Raw genomic sequence first — 17,908 nt, forward strand, 5'->3', positions numbered from 1 at the left:
GGAAAGAGATGTCACTGTCAGTTGTGGACAGGATCACATGGGGTCAGACCTGTGCTCTGCAGGTCGCAGAAAACATTTTCAAATACCTTGCCTTTCAAGTCTCACTCATGGATAGAAATAGAGCGCAGAAGGAGCTTCTTAGAGAAGACTGCATTTTTCCAACCTTTTACCACCACTGAAAACCAGAGCAAATGAGTGGCTGGTATAGACCCTTGGCACCAAGTGGCTGGAGTAAATGGAACACTGCAGGGACACAGAACTTTGCTGCCACTGAGCATATTACAAGAGAAGTACAGTACAGAGCCCAGCAGGCTTCTGCAAACAACGCATCCCTTTAAGTTAATTGGTGTTATATAGAAGCTGAAATGCTCCGCTTATTTACAAAGCTACAGATTTATGTAAAGCAAAACCAATTACACTTAATGCCTAAACTATTCCAGGTGCTCAATGATAATGTTGCTAGGCACTAGAGAAGAAACTGCTGTGTGAATGCATCCTGTTCCGAATGGAAGCATGTGTAGTTACTGCAATTTAGCTAATCACAAGTGTCAACCCCAATGTGAGAATTCTAAGCTCTTTTGGTGTTTGCTTTGGGTCAACTTTATAATTCTGTAGATCTTTCATCTCAAAGGGCAAGTGAAAGCATAATGAGCACCTTTTTTATTATAATGCAGAAATTAAGGCGATGAAGGCAAATTGGGGTGGGGGAGGGGGTAACAAAATAAGGCAGATCCTTTTTCTAAGAGGGAGTGAGACTGTTAGAGCTTCCCATTTGTACTGAGATGAGGTGTCCAGAGGTTTCTGGATCTTTGGGGTGTTCATTAAACCCAAATTGCAAACTTGGCATTTAACCTTTTGCAGTAAGGCAAGCTTCTAAGGCATATTAGGGGTCTGCCTCATTGCTTTGCCAGGGAATGAATGCTAAACAAAGAAGAATTCAAAAAGCAAAGAAAGAATTTATTCCTGTAAGAGTCTATTTGCTTGTCCTCAAACTAAACAAGCAAACAACAACAAAAAAAATAATCTGAGTAAGAGAAACACCTGGTGCTTTACAGCTGCTCTTTTGCAATTAAAAATGCATATCATACCTAATCAAGTTGAATAAATCTTTTATTCTACAGATTTAAAATATTTTATGTATACACAAGGGAGGTACTTAATTGCAGAATCATTTGCAATCAGCTGACAAACCCTCCTACTCTATCCAGCATGAACCATCCTGGAAAGCAGTGCCTCTTAAACTTCAGGGAGCATAAAAATGATTTAAGTGTCTTTGCTAAAACCATCAATTCCAGGACCTCAACCTGAAAAAGATTTGGGTTAAAGCAGTCTGTCCCGGGGCACGAAATATTTACCTGAAGCAGGCGGTCTTCAACCAAACTTTGATAAACACTGTGACAAGAGGATAGCCATTTTGATTAAAAGAAGGGTTTCTAAATTTCTTTGATTATAAAAAAAGACATCCTTTTGGAAGAATTTCCAAATGCATTTGATTTGTAGCAAGGGACACCAAATGATGTCATTTGGGTCAGGGAATCCCTGTAAAGGTCACTGTTTGGTTTGGTCATTACCCTCCTCTCAGCACTCATTTGACTTCCATAAATTTCCTCTTTCCTTTAATCCTAATAATTCCATCATTTATATTGATCTCTCAATTTCAGTTTGTAGATACTCTGTCTTTGTTAAAGACCTCTATATTAGTAACATTGATTTTGAATTCAGAGAAAATTTCCTTAAGTCACATCTTGAAAGTGTTCTATCAAGATCAAATATTGCAGAAAAATATATAAAATTTCCTCAGACATACACAGTATATGGTCATAATACCTGAATAGCAATAAAGGTCTAATAAGTGTACTGAAAGAAAGAATATTAACATACTGTTACTTTGCTTCTAATGATTTGTTAAAACTCTAAAAATATCTTACATGTTGCTTTTAATGGCTGAGCCGTTGTAAAAAGTTATAAAATATTGGCATATAGGAAATTGTCATTTTTTGGTAAGAGTAATTATCTAGACTTTGAAATTACTTTATTAATATTAATGTATAGCATGTTAATGTACAAGCATACTAGTTTACTAGAAGGGCCATAATTGTTTTCTTAAATAAAGTACACAGAAAATATTCGTAGATTTGCTCCCTTACATACTAACTCTTAAACTAAAATACGTATTGTTTAACTGAAGAAGAAAACAACAAATACTGTGTTCATAAGACAGGCAGAGTCAAATACAGTTTCACAGGGCTGTCTCCCAAAGATCAATACTTGAAGAAATTTCCTGTGTGCTGCCATAAAATTTCAGAGACTTTTCATGGAGGAGAAGTGTTTCTTCAAGATTACTTCCACTGATGTTCTGGGCATTAAAATGATTTAGATTACAATATCTAAAAAAGAAAGAAAGAAAGCTTTTCTTAAGACCAGATGTAGATGACTTGATAAATCATTTGCTTTCCTCCTGTGCTTGTCTACCTTTTATGATGGCTTCGTAGATACTGGCACAACGGGATGATTATTTAAGAGTGCTGTTCACTAGAACAGTCTTTTTATAAAAGGGCAGGAGGAGTTTTAGTACACGTTAAGGCTCTCATAAGGACCTTTAGGTGATGCTTTCTTATAACCTGCAGTGAGTCTCAATGCTGCCAGAGACACTGTGGAACCCTCTTGACCTTATGGATTTGGGATTTAACCTTTTGCAGTAAGGGAAAAGGTTGCTTGCCTGGACCCATAAAGGCTTATGAGATGCACTGAGGACTTATAAATATGGTGCTGAGACTATTTGACTATTTTAGACCATTGTCAAAGAAGGGATTCATGACCATGTTTCTAGAATGTTCACCTTCCACCCTCAACTCCAGAAACTTGCCTTTCCTGAGTGTCTTGTAAATACCAGACACCATACCAGGGAGGGATGGAATCATCCCCACATCACAGACTGGATAATTGAAGTTCCTAGAGTTAAATAGATTTTTTAGGGTTCATATAAATAGTAGTAGGCGGAACCTGGCTTTGAAACCAGAACTTGATTATTTTAAATCCTGGACTTTTTCCTCTATGGCATGGTGGTTCTAAAATTATCTTCTCGTACACTTTTGGGTAAGCTCCAGGAAGATAGGTATCTTCGACTCTCTTGTCCACTACTATATTCCTAGTGCCTAGAACAGGACTGGATATTCAGCAAATGTTCAATAAATATTTATCCAAGAAACAAAGACGTATGAGCTATAAGTTCAATTTTATCAAATACACATAAGTCTTTGGGGTTACCAAGAGCACGACTGAACAGAAGATCCATTTTTGATATGAGAAGGTTTCAAAACCTAATTGTACCTTCTTTTCCTTCTCAATATATTGCCAAAAATAACTTTAGGAGAATGAATACTGCCTGAATAACTCTGATCATTTCTCTTGGATTTATGTTGCTTTCAAAATTGTTACAGGTTATGCACAGAAGATTACTGGTATCATTGACAAAATAAGTGTGGCAATAGCATCTTTATGTGTTTTATAACACTGGAGGAACAGTGATATTGTTATAAAAATCAATGCTATCTTGCCCCTTCCCCCCAAACACCTTTATTTTTATTTTAGTATCCAATGTGGGATACACTTTTATTATTAAGCACATTAGGTATATTTACCTAATATTACTTTTCAACCGGGAAAAGACATTTCATATACTTCATTCCTTCACCTCCAAACAGGATAACTTCAAATATGACATGTCACCACTGCACTATTTCAGATGTGACTGAGAAGAAGTCTAATATAGATAGAAGGAGGCCAGAGTTCATGTAAGAGGTAATTCTGGTGTGACATTCATGGATAATTCCTAACTGTATTCTGCTGGGGATTTGAGGTGATGTCCCAGTGACCCTGACAAGCTTACTTTGGTTCTAGGATTAACAATGGGCTTGTATCCCACTAATATACGCTGGGAGAAGCACCTTTTGGCACTAACACAGACATAATATCACCTGCATATTAGCAAGGATGTTGTTTCATAATTAACTCACCTTCTTCAATCATTTGGGACAAGAATAGAACTGCTGTTTTTGATAGATTGGCCTCAATTACCTGGCTCTGAACAGATAAATATTTGGGTTTGATAAAAATTGGATTGTGATAGAATGTGTACTGAGATTAATACTGACTTATGAACATATTTCAATAATTTTGTCCCTGAGACATGGTGAACTTCCTGTTTCTTTGCATCCTTATGGTTCATTAGTGCTTGACAATAATACCACAGAAATAAGTTGGAGCCATGCCCTCCTTGCTGTGGACACTCATCTCACTCCCTTTCTTTCCACAGGGCTCTTGGCTAACTTCTCACTTGGCCTGTCCAATCACAGTGGCCAAGAGGTCCCCAGGGAAATGCATGCCTTCACACTGACATAGTTGGTTCTACCTGTTAATCTTTGGAGGTAAATTTTCTACATTGTCCTTTCTTCTTATGTGACATCCATTCTTTTCCTGTGGGGCTGCTGATAAACAAGTGTAGTTAACTTTAACTAAAGGGATTAGTTTTCTCCCAACACACGAGTTAGGGGTTGTCACAGCAAGTAGAGGGCTCTTATCTGGGGCTTAGAAGGAGTTCCTATACACAGGAGTATAGGAGAATGGGCTTTGGAGGCAACCAAATTTGGGTTTGAATCCTAGTTATGAGAACTTGGTAAGTTTAATGACCCATCTTTGCATTTTAACTTTTGTATTTACAGAGTGATAAGGTCTATGTGGCAGGGAAGTGATGGAAATTAAATGAAGTTGTTTGTATGTATAAAACATGTTGCATAAGATACAGTATGCTCAACATGTGGAAAATTAATTTCTTTCCTTCATTCTTAGTTTTCTTCCTCCTCCTCCTCCTTCTCTTCCTCTTCCTCTTCTTCTTCCTCTCCCTCCTCCCCTCCCCCACTCCTCCTCCTCCTCCTTCTTCTTCTTCATCTTCTCTTTTAATCTCTCTCTCTCTCTCTCTCTCTCTCTCTCTCTCAAGTCAATCCCTTCTCCTTCCCCCTTTCTTTCTTCCCTCAAAATATGTAGGGAAAGTAGACAGGAGATGGAGACGATCTTAAAAGAATTAGATTTACTTTTGAGTAATCCCTACATTATTACTTAGTACTTTAACTTTGGTTCCTCCAATCTCCAGTGCCTTGTACATTTTCATTATCTCTTTTTTGGTGTGCCACACCACCATCTGTCAGAAATTCATTTTTTGAACAATCACAGAGAAAGAATCACACATGAATATTTTAATTTCAAGCACTCATGTTAGCTCCATGTAGACTGGTACTTTGTTTGATGTAACTATTTCTCTGATACATGGAACAATGCTTAGCATGTTGGTTAAATGCTTGAATGAATGAGTAAATCCCTGGGCTAATAGATTCTGGTTCCAGTGAAAATTCTATGTGAACCAAGTCCAAAATCATGGTCATTTTGGTCTTACCTCAGTATAGGTCCAGGAGAAGAATTAAAGGGAGGAAGAGGGGAGCACAAGGCTAGGTATTAGGCTATTATTATTATTATTATTATTATTATTGTTAACATTTTGGAGCATTTATTCCTCCTCATAACAGTCATATGGTCCAGTTACTATTCTTTCTGTTCCCATTTTACAAATGAAGAAGCCCAGGCTTAGCAAGGTTAAACAGTTTGCTGAAGTTCATACAGTTGATAAGTTGTGGAATTGGATCCAACTAAGCTGACTCTGGAAACCACCTTTTAAACAACTTCATGGAAGGTAAAGGTCAAATCTTACAGAAGGATAAAGAATAAGAATTTGAGAGACAGTGCAGATTTGTACAAGATGACAGATGAACATTACTAATGAGTTTGGAGATGGTGGATGGAGAGGAAAGAGACTTTGCCTTCAATTTCTTCAATTTCCATTCCTGAATCTGGTTCGCTACAAAGCTGAGGAAATTTCTGTCAGATCTTTCTATAACCCTCTGATTCTCTGATTTCATTTTCAATCTAAAAATGAGACTGGCATTTAAAGAAATTATGTATTCTGGAAGAACAATTTGAGAACTCATATACTTGGGAGGGTAAGAAGTGCAGAAATCCAGGGAGCCTTAGGCTTTTAGTTTTGTTGCCCATTCCACCTTGTGTGGGGTTTAAGTGCCTCTCACACTGGACCTTGAGCTCTGTGACAGCGGGAGCATGGATGGCACTGAGCATTCGTTCTCTTACTGGCTTTGCATCACTCTGGTTGACTACACTACCTCTATGGAGCTAATGTTCCAAAAGAGATTTATTAGAAGGATGAAGGATTTAGGCAAGGGAGAAGTGACAACAACTAGGACAATGTATGACTCAATAGATAAATGGAGGAAAGTGAGGAAAATGCTTAGTTTCTGCTATATGGTAGACATTGTGCTCCACCCTTTACAAAATTCATTTCCCTAAAACCCATAAGTGGTTGGTATTATTGTTTTTATTTTACACGTGTGAAAACAGACACTCAGAGAGGTTAGAGAGTACATAGCCATCCAAGAATACGAGAGAGCGAGTGAGCAATATGGAATGACAATGAATGGATGGTAGATAATGCATATGAGTCACGGAATGGTCTCAGGTGACTGGCTCAGGGATTTTTGCACCATTTTCTATTGACCTTGAAATGGTCACTGCTGATTTAAAGGCCTGAGTGGGATCCAAATCTCAAGCATCATTAGATTCCTAGCTATTTGTTTAATAAAATTTGCTTTTAATGGTAATGATTCATTCACTCTTATTATCAATATGGTTATTTCTAATTCTAAAGTGTTACTATGTAATGGAGAACGAAGTCTTATTTTATAATGCATTTTAGAATTGAGTAAAGCACTATTTTATTATGAGGATCAATGGGAAAGTGAAGTCTAAAGTGAAATTTCTTGCTCTGAACAATCTGTTAAATTTCTGTAATGTGCTGATATGTCCACTCACAGCATACCAGATTCCCATTGGCTCACTGATGGTTTCTGGACAGATATTTCAGAAATTGTTCATCTTACCACACACTTACTCACCTTTGCGAAACACTCCAGAATCCCAGGACATTCAACAATGTTAATGATGCCAGTAAGAAGAAGAAGCTTTCTAAATTGCCTTTGTTTAATGTGTTTGGAAACCAATTGCCTGTTTGGAACAAATGTAATTGTTATTCAACGGCAGAGTTGTACGTTTCTGTGAATATTTTATCATTCCACAATTCATAGAGCTTTATTCGCTTCAATAACATCTTCAAAGCAAAAAGCTCATCTAAGACTTTATTTTAAACATTCATTTAATTCTGTAATTAACAGTACAATGATAAGCAAAGCACCCCAAATATTTTGAGGTAAAAAACAAAACTCTGGGTTTGGAAGGTAATCCTGATTATGCTATTAACTTGTAGGAAGCATGTTTGTCTTATTTATCCTTATATTCTCAATATCTCAAGCAGTGTCTCCCACATGGGAATTGTTTAGTAAATATGTATTGAATGAATGAAAAATATTTCCATGATTAGAGAGTCTGTTGCATATGCTAATTGTTAGACAAGTGAGATAAGACAGGTAGATGATAGGTGTTACATTATTTTAACAACTTAGATAAATCCAGGGTTATTTTATAATACAATGTCCCTATTAGTCAAATTACTTCAATCACTGATTGACATGGAGATTTTCTTTTGACTTGATGAATACTTTCTTCAATTTAATACCCCTAAATAAAGTATCCCCTCTTGTTTATGAGGTCAAACTGAGTATATATGAATTTATACAGGATTCAAGGCAATTGCTTTAGTTTGCTCCTAAATTTTGACTATCGATTTGGATCATTGCTATAATTTTCTTTCCATATCTATAGCAACATCTGTCTATAGCAACACACACATTCCACATATCTTCAGTGATTTCTGATACATTACTATTCAATATATTATATATACAACACTAAATTTAAAACAATACTTCAGAATTAGCAATGATTCTAGTATTAACAAATATACCACAGATAGGTTATATTATAGAATGTTTAAGGACAAACTCTATCCTTACTGAAAGAACTTAAAACAATTATAGTTCTGAATGGGTAAATATTTCCAAAAAAATTATGCATTATGAGAGCAGAAACAGATCAACCTTGAACATTCAAATGCCAATGTTTTGGCATTTTGTTGTCTTTTTAGAAGGAAGAGCTCCTACAATGGGTGGTGAAGGGGAGTTTGGAACCACAACAATCGGTCTGTGTGCAAAAGGATGGACCTTCATCACCATCTTTGGCAAATGAGTTGTGGATTGCTACTTGCACTGGAGCAATTGAGAGCCATTGTTTCTTGGTCTCTCCCTTGACAGTGCATACTTTCAAGTGGGATTTGAGTTAAATGCTCTGTTCAAGGTTGATAGCCAGCAAGTGCATAAGTACGACAGCTGTGATTAATTGTGCCATTTCCCATTTAAAGCTGTTTCTATTCTGTCATTTAACTTCCCAATGACCATTATTGTGGATCAACCATGAAAATTAGCTAGTGTCCATTATAGTCTTGGACCCATAAATAAAAGTTGGTACTGAGTTTAGAGCTATTCTGTAAGTTTCACTTCCCCATTTTATTAATTTGGGGTCATTACGAAGGAAATTTATGGTTTTATTGCTATGTTGACATGATGCCTTCATATGGTGTTCAAATGAGCAGTTTGACTGAGTATTTCCCTCTATGTCTGTGCATTGGATAGTGGGTGGCCCTCGTGTGTGTGTGTGTGTGTGTGTGTGTGTGTGTGTGTGTGCTTGTGTGTGTAGGAACAAAACATTTGGTTGCACTTGAATGGGGAGAGTTGGAGTAGAGGTCAAAATAAGGTGAGATAACATTCCACTTATTTTCAGAACTAAACTATCTGCTAAGCCTATTCAAATAGTCCTATTTTCTTTTTCTCTTGAATTAATATCCCAATCATATTTCTGTCCTTTTCATTTCACATCAGCACTTTGCATGTCATGCTATTATACCATTTTATCACCGTGTTTCTCTGGCTAGAGTAAGAGGAGTTTGCACAGAGTATGTGAAGCTTCAGAATTAACATGACATTAATTCTTCTTGGAGCATGAATTTTGGTCCATAATAAGTAATTGAAAAGACTATCTTTATATTATAACAAAGTCAGATGAGGGAGAAGAATATAAATTTTATAAGATCTTTAAAGGTAAAACATAATATTTCTAAGAGATTGTGCAATTACAGCAAATACTAGCCTTTCTGGAGACAATACCAGATCTGCTGGCATGCCAACATTCTTGTGCCTGTCACTGGGGACACCGTTGGGGACACCATGGCAGGCACAAATGAGAAGCACTGTGACTTGGTATATGCAATGCAGGGTGATAGGACAGAAGGATGTAATGCTAGAAAAGTTAGAGAAAGGTCGTAGAAATTTGAAGGGATACACAAAACATTTTTTGAGAGGGGCTATTTAGAAAATAAAATGGAAGACTGCCATATCACCTATTCAAATTCCTGATAATACTCTGTATTCCTTCTTAGATTTCATCTTTAGTGGTCAGCTGTCTTGGCAGTGCTGGTTTTCACTCTGTTTCCATATTCTTTACTTATTTAGTTATAACTTAACATTGTCTACAGAGCTAGCTTACAAGGTGAGCTCCACAGTAAAGAGAACCATTGTTTGAATTAACAGCGTGGGACAAACACCAGCAGCAAGATGGACAGAGGTTCTTCATGAAACCTGAAGCTTGGCTTTACCTATATGGATATTATCTATGTGAAGAGGACTATGAGATATAACATGGGCTCTCAGGCAGACAGACTTTTGAAGTCAAATATTGCTTCTTTTATTGAGCAGTTTTGTTATGGAGCAAGTAACTGGACCATTTGGGCCTCAGTTTCTTCTAAAATGATGATACCAATACCTCCTTTGCTGAGTTGCTGTGAAAAGTAGAAAAGATGATGGCTGCCAAGGGTTGGACACAGAGGAGGCCCTCCATAAACAGATTATCACCTCCCCTGTCCCTTTTAGAGGTAACTCACACAAAAATCAGGTAGTCAGAGCCTGATCTTGGGCTCGCTTTCTGTCAGATATTTCCTCATGTTCTGTGTGCCTTTTTTTTTTTTTTTATCATTATCTCAGGACTGGTTGTAAAATGTTCCATTTAACATTGTCAGTTGACTCAGCTCTTAGGTACTATAACTTTATTTTAGTAGCTTATAAACTTTTATTGTCGTAATTCACATTTGTGCCATTTTTCATCTGACATTTCTAGTTGCTGATTGAAACCAGGAGCATCCTTGCAAAAGGAGACAAAGAGAAGACTTCAGGTCTTGAATGGGACTAACTCAACTTTCCAGAACTCTGCTCATGTGGACAGGAAAGGGATGGCATGAGAAAGAAGGGCCCAGGAAGAGTCTGGTGGCTCATTCATCATGAGCCATTCATCAATGCTCACAGCGAACCCTAGTTATGTATGTTAATTATGTAAACTGCTAGTTAGTAATGATTGTTAGACTGTTGAGGTAGTGGAGCACTCACAAAATACTTGGCATTGTGCAGAATTCCCCCAAATAGCTCTTACTCAGCTCTATTTATTTGTTCATTGAAAATCACATTTTAGAAATTTCCATGTGCCAGGAAGTGGATATTCCAAGTTGCTCAGGAGAAGCAGATGATTAGTCAGGGACATGAAATGGCAATGACTCTGGACTAAATAAAACTAAATAAAATGCTTCTATTTATCTTAACCTATCATGATAATTTTAATAACAAAAAGACCATTGAGGCCTCCAGACCAGTTCTTTTACTTTGCAAACTGAGGCACAGAGAGGTAAAGCAAGGCACCACTCAGCAAAGCCCTCACCTTCCTGCCCTTACAACAAAGGCTCTACCGCAGCCTCCCTACTAATGGAATTGCCATCATTATGACTTTCCTTAACTCCTTCTCTACAGGTTAAAAATGTCTGGATGGCAGTCCTTGAAATAGCCTTACCCAAATTCTTTCTTATACACCCAATACAATACAATACAAATCCTGGGACTCACGTTCAACCAACTGTGTGGTCCTTGAAGAAATTTACATTACATTTAAAGCTTTTAAAACTGTATTGAGAAACATATGTGGAGGCCCACACATGCTATATTACTGTAAACAACAAGAAGTTGCTAATATGAAAGGGAAATACATTTTATTCTACTCCAATTGTATGCCCTATATTTAAGGCCCTAAATTTCATGTTCTGCTTTGATGTCTCTCAGCCTCACAGGGCCCCAAAGGTCTAACTGTGTGTTTCCCAGTTCTCGTTAGATATGCTCCCCATCCAGAAGGAAATGTTCCCAAATGATTAGTTCCCCTCTTAACCAGATCAGCCGCACTCTACCCAGGCTTCAAGCTAATAGATTTCGCTTCCCAGTCTTCCCTCAAGATTATTCAGACAAACCAATCATGTCCACCTGCAGGAACCAGGGTTCAGCACATCCCTTTGTTACTGAAAAACCTGTACCCTATGGATCCTGCATGGCAGGCTGTATTCTCTTCTCCTTTAATGTGAGTATGTGTGACTAAAAACTGCTGTAATTCACTTATGTCCAGTTCAGGAGTATGTTTAAGCCACCTCATCGTATTTTGGGAGCAGTGGGGAGTGCTTCCTTCACCAAGTGGATCAATAGGCGGTGATTGGAATATGTCCCCACCACAGAAATCAAGGTCACTTCTAGAAAGAATATTAGTAGCAATGGCTCTGATGCATAATTAATGATTTTTTTGTGTGGGGGAGGGAAAAAAGGAAGAAGCCCTCCCAGGTCTTCCTCTACACTGCTACATAGTGCCAAATACTTCTACATCAGTGAAAGTAACTTCCATGAAACCACAGGACAAGAAGCAACAGGAAAAGAAGACAGATAGGGTATACTCCGTCAAGGAAGTTTTGTATTCAGGACTAAAAATGCAGGGATGAATTCTGGGTGGACAAGATAGCCAGGGATGCTTAAGACTGTGGTCTGTAATCATTCTATCTGAGCAGTGTTAGGGAACCTGAGGGTGGTATGGATAAAGTTCTTCAGTCAAGCAGTCTAGTTGTTACAGTAACTTGGGTTTTAATGGTATACTTTCCATGTAGACTAGCAAAAATATCTGCACACACTCCCAGTTGATAAACTTGGCATCAGTTATCTCTTTTTTTGAAGATGAGTAGATAGTAAAAAGTCCAGTATGGGGAATAAAAGTGACTATAATACAAACTATTATTGCTGCTTACAAGAAACAACCCTAGCACAGATTGGCAAAGTTAAAATAATAATGATGGTGATAAAGAAGTGGAACACATAAGAAGAAAAAGTACTGGTATGTTAGTCAGATTTCCATTGCTGTGACAGAATTCCAGAGAAAGTAAACTTAAGGAGGAAAGATTTATTTTCTCTCTTGGTTTCAGAGATTTCACTCCTTGGTAAGATGGCTCCTTTCCTATGGGCCTGTGATCAGGAAGAACATCAAGGTGTGGCAGAGGAATGCTGTCAGCTCATGGCAGCTAGGAGTAAGAGGTGAACGAGGGGCAGAGAGAGAGAGAAGGACAGAGTAAGGGACAAGATATATCATTCTATCCTTCCAGGACACACCTCCAATGACCTGTTTCCTCTAATTAGGCCCCACCTCCTACAGCTTTCAGGAAAAGTTGAATTCAAAGAAAAAACAATTCAAAGGGACCCCAAGGAACTTTTTATATTGATATAAAGCACAATCTGAATTGAAGATTTGTCAATGGGCATGTCTTAAGTAATGAAAACATAACAAAATCTTTTGGAAATACAGGGTAGAGTATATAAGCGATTCTTGTGAATGATTATATCACACTCATTTTTTTTGATGGAACAGGCAAAATAGCTAATAACATGGAGAATCAGAATAATGTGACTGATAAAAGTTTAAAGAGAGGGCTGGAGTTGTAACTCAGTGGTAGAATGCTTGCTTTGCACTTGTGAGGCACTGGGTTCAATCCTCAGCACCACATAAAAATAAATAAATAAAGGTATTGTGTCCATGTACAACTAAAAAAAATTTTTAAAAAGTTTAAGGAGTACAATGTTGTTTAGTACAAAGAATATACCCTTTCATACAAGTTGAAATAAATCAATAGTAAATAAAACCACCTAGAAATTGAAGATACTGCTCCTCAATCACAAATTTGTCAAAGTATAAATAAAATCTATAATCATGAAATATGTAGAAAATGAGAAAACTACATTTACAAATTTATAGATGCAAACTCTACTCAGATACATTTAAAGGCATATAGGTTTTCTTATTTATTAATTTAGGTATTGAGGATGGAGCCCAGGGGTACTCTCCTACTGAGCTAAATGCACAGTCCTTTTTATTTTTGTATTTTAAGACAGGGTCTCACTAAGTTGCCCAGGCTGGCTTCAGACTTGTTATCTTTCTGTTTTATCCTTTACAGTCACTGAGATTACAGGCATGTGCCACTGTGCCCAGCTCAGGTTTTCATTTTTAGAGTAAGAATAAAGATTAATAAACTATAAATTTAAGATTAAAAATTGAAGAATGAATATTATAGATCTAAGGAAAGTAGGTTGAAGGAAATAAACATGAGAGAAGCAAATCAGTACATTAAAATAGATTTAATAGTTCTAAGAGCTAATGATTCATTGAAAGAAAATATAACAAAATAAATAAAACTGACAAATCCAATCAGGTTACATAACAAAAAAATAGATGGGCTGGGGATATAGCTCAGTTGGTAGCGTGCTTGCCTTGCAAGCACAAGGCCCTGGGTTCAATCCCCAGCACCACAAAAAAAAAAAAAAAAGTAGAGAGGCAACAACGTTTGGTTATGAATATGCAATATTAGTGTCAAGTATTATGGAAATGGAGTGATTATTTGTGAAAATATTTATTGCCGAAATTAAGCCAAGAAGAAATGAAAATACTTAATAGCCAATAATAATGAGGAAAATCATAAAGAATGATCTTCAAATGAGACTTTAGGTCAGGCACAGTGGCACATGCTTGTAAATCACAGCTACTATAGAGACTCAGGAAAGAAGGATTACAAGTTTGACATCAACCTGGGCAACTTATGGAGACTCTGTCTCAAAGTGAAAACAAAAATTAAAGGGCTGGAGAGGCAGCTCAGTGGTAGAATATCTCTAGTTCAATCAATCCCCAGTACTAGGAAAAAAAAAGAGTCAGTTGACAAAAGATGTATAAGTAGCATCATAACTCCAATATTTTTTTTTCACTGAAATGGAAAAAAAATCCTAAAATTCATATGGAATCACAAAAAAAACCAAATAACCAAAGCAAACTTGAGCAAGAAGAACAAAGTTGGAGGCTTTGTTCCAAATATACCAAGAAGTTAAAGTAATCTAAACATAAGGTACTGGCATAAAAACAGACACATAGACCAACAGAGCCCAGAAACAAGCCTGCACATTTACAACCAACTGATTTTTACCAAAGGTATCAAGAACATATAATAGAAAAAGAACAGTCTCTTTAATAACATGCTGAAGAATGAAATCAGGCTTAACCCACAACATATCAACTTGAAATGAATTAAAAACTTAAACCTAAGATCTGAAACATAAGATTAATACAAGGGAATCTATGTTTTCTTGTATTAATAAGGGAAGGAAAGCTACTTCAGTGATACTTATCTGGACCATAATATCTTGGATATGACCCCAAAAGCATAGGCATAAAAGCAAAAATAGACAAATGGGTTCATTGTACTAAAAATCTACCATACAGCAAAAGACAACAAAAAATTATGTACAGGGAAATGAGAGGGTATGGAAGATGGTAGAATGAGACAGACATTATTACCCTATGTACATGTATGATTACACAAATGGTAGGAATCTACGTTGTGCACAACCATAGAAATGAAACGATGAACCCCATTTGTGTACAATGAATTGAAATGCAGTTTGTAAAATATATATATATATAAAACTCCAAACAAAAAAGAATTGGCAGAGTGAATACATAATACACACAGACACAGATTGAGAGAAAATATTTGCGAATCATATGTTGGATAATGGGCTAATATTTAAAATATATAAGGAACTCCAAAGTACTCAGAAATACAAGAAAACAACTCAATTTTTAAAAAAATAGGCTAAGGGGCTGGGACTGAAGTTCAGTGGTAGAATGCTTGCCTACTATGTGTGAGGCCCTGAGTTTGATCCTTAGCAACAAAAAAAGCAAAGGATAGATATTTCTCCACAAGAAACATACTAGCCAACAGATACAAGAAAAGAAAAAAAATGCCTAATATTACTAAAAATCAGGAAAATGAAAACTGAAGCCTATGTGAGATATCACTTCAGATGTGTTAAAATGGCTATTGCTATAGTTTGAATCTGGAATGTCCCCCAGAGGTCATGTTTTAAAGGCCTGGTTACCAGCCTGTGGCACTACTGGGAGTGGGTAGAACCTTGGGAAGGTTGGAACCTAGTGGAAGGGAGCTAGGTCACTCGGGGCATTTCCATAAAAGAGGATATTGGCAAACAGATCTCTTCTCTCTCTTTGCTTCCTAACTGCCATGAGGTGAACGGGCCTCCTTTACCATGTGCTCCCACCATGATGCTATGCCTTGCCACAGACACCAAAACATTGGAGTCAAATGACCATGGGCTGAAATTCTGAGATTTCGCCTTACAACTTGATTATCTCAGGTATTTTGTCCCTAACCACCTATTACTCTGAAGATGAAAGATTAGTGTTGGTGAGGCTGTGTTGGTGGGAAAGTAAAATAGTACAGCCATTACTGAAAACAGTAAGGGGGTTCCTCAAAATACTAAAAATAGAATTACTATGTGATCCAGAAATCTCACTACTGTGAATATATCCAAAGGAATTGAAATTAGTATGTTGAAGAGTGGTCTGTACTCCCATGTGCACTTCAGCATTATTTGTAACAGCCAAGACACAAAAACAACCAAACTGCCCATAAGTGGATAAAAAAATGTGTTATATATTCATAACAGAATACTATCCAGCCTTAAGAAAATTCTGTTATTTGCAACTACAAGGAAGAGGATATTATTGTATTACGCAAAATAAACCAGGCATAGAAAGACAAATACTGCATAATTTCACTTGCATATAGAATCTAAAAAAGGCAAACTCAAAAGCAGAGAATAGACTAGTGGTTACTAGAAGCTCAGTGGGAGATGAATAGATCCAGAGAGATGGACACGTTGGTCAAAGGGTAGAATATCATTTTGACAGGAAGAGTAAGTTCTGAAGATCTGTTGCACAGCATGGTACTATAGTTAATAATAATGAATTGAATATTTAAAAATTATCATAAGAGGGAATTTTAAATGTTCTTAACACAAAAAACTGATAAGTATGTGAGGTACTGGATATGTTCGTCAGTTTGATTTGATCATTCCACAATGTCTACTGTATCAGAATATCATTGTGCTCCATAAATACATGCAACTATTATAAAAATAAAATAAGGAGATAGGAGGTCCTGAGTTCATTTCTTAATTTTCATGGGAAAACTGTATCTTTTACCTGGATTTTCCCAGAGCACAGCAAAAGAATCATCATTGCTACTAAGTATTATCCCTTCCCTGTACATAAAGATGATTTGAGATTGAAAAATCTATTAATTAAACATACAATAATGATAGAGTCAGTAATAAAAACTATTAGGTGATCTCAAGAGCTGTTTATGAGTCCTCCAATAAAGTTTAATCTAATTTATTTAAATATCAGAAAACAAGAAATTTCATATAATAAAGCATCTTTTAGGATACCTTTATAAATCTACAATACGCTTCATAGAAAAATATTAGAGACCCATATTAAGGTCTTGACGAAGATAAAATGTGACTGCTCTGGAGTTCTGCATCCTGATAGAGATGCAAAGCATCTCTGGAATAGGAGAGAGGGTGGAAGGAAAGAGGAAATACTGGGGAAAGATATTGGTCAAGTTATATTGTCATATTGTGTCATGTACAAATGTGTAACAAGGAATCTCACCATTATGTACAATTATAATGCACTGATAAAATATGGAAAATATATTAGAAATAAGGGTAAAAATTCTATTTAAAGATGAGAAAATTTTGCTGAAAACTTGAATCAACTTACATATCTTTAAAATTTGCTAAGAAAGTTTAAAAACTTTTGCACAGATGAAGACATGAGCATTAATAATTTCACTTATAATAGTGATGATCCCAGCAAGTTGTAGTAAGGGGAAACACTAATTGCAAAACAAACAAACAAAAAAGATCATAAATTCCTGCAATATTGTCAACAAGAAATTCTCGAGATACATATGAAGAAAAGAAAATCTTACTGAAATGTGTTTAAGAATATTGAATAAATAATAAAGCCATGCAGGCAGGGGATGTAAGTCAGTGGTAGAGCACTTGCTTAGCATGAGCAAGGTCCTGGGTTCCAACCCATTACCTTGAAACAAAGAAACAGGTTATGTTATATATCTAGGTGGAGTGCAAAACATTGTAAAAAGTTTAGTTTTTCAAAAGTGAAAAAAAATTTTTTTCATTGTATTGAAACAAGAGAAGATTGGGTAAAACTGATAAAAATAATTCTAAAATTCATCTGGAAGTATAAACCAGATAGAATGTGGTATCAATAAATGAAGAATAACCACAAAGATATCTGTGGTTAGTAATACTATATATGAAATAAATCATAAAATTATAACAATTAAAAGGAGTATGATATGAAGCTAAAGTCAGGAGACAGCTAAAGGGAAGAGTATAGAATAATCCTGAAATAGTTCTATGATCACATAAGAACTAACAACATATTAAAGCATATGTTAATAATTGATTAATTCCATTCATTCTATAGTCATGGGATATTTATGATTTAACCAACTTTTCTCAACTATACCAATTACATTATAAAATAAGTTATTTGCTTTAGC

General features: G+C 36.2%; 1 protein-coding gene across 1 annotated transcript in view; it reads right to left on the reverse strand.

The window, feature by feature from the left end:
- Nucleotides 1-2,239: 2,239 nt before the first annotated feature.
- The window catches only part of Slc15a5 (solute carrier family 15 member 5), a 78,811-nt gene continuing 63,142 nt past the window's right edge, over nt 2,240-17,908 (reverse strand). Inside the window, exons 8-9 of the mRNA XM_047548082.1 lie at nt 7,017-7,125; nt 2,240-2,387 (exon numbers count right to left, since the gene is read on the reverse strand). Coding sequence (XP_047404038.1) covers nt 2,240-2,387; nt 7,017-7,125 — 257 coding nt within the window. The remainder of the gene's footprint in view (nt 2,388-7,016; nt 7,126-17,908) is intronic.

Source organism: Sciurus carolinensis, chromosome 4 (genome assembly GCF_902686445.1).
Source record: "Sciurus carolinensis chromosome 4, mSciCar1.2, whole genome shotgun sequence".
NCBI classification, from domain to species: domain Eukaryota; kingdom Metazoa; phylum Chordata; class Mammalia; order Rodentia; family Sciuridae; genus Sciurus; species Sciurus carolinensis.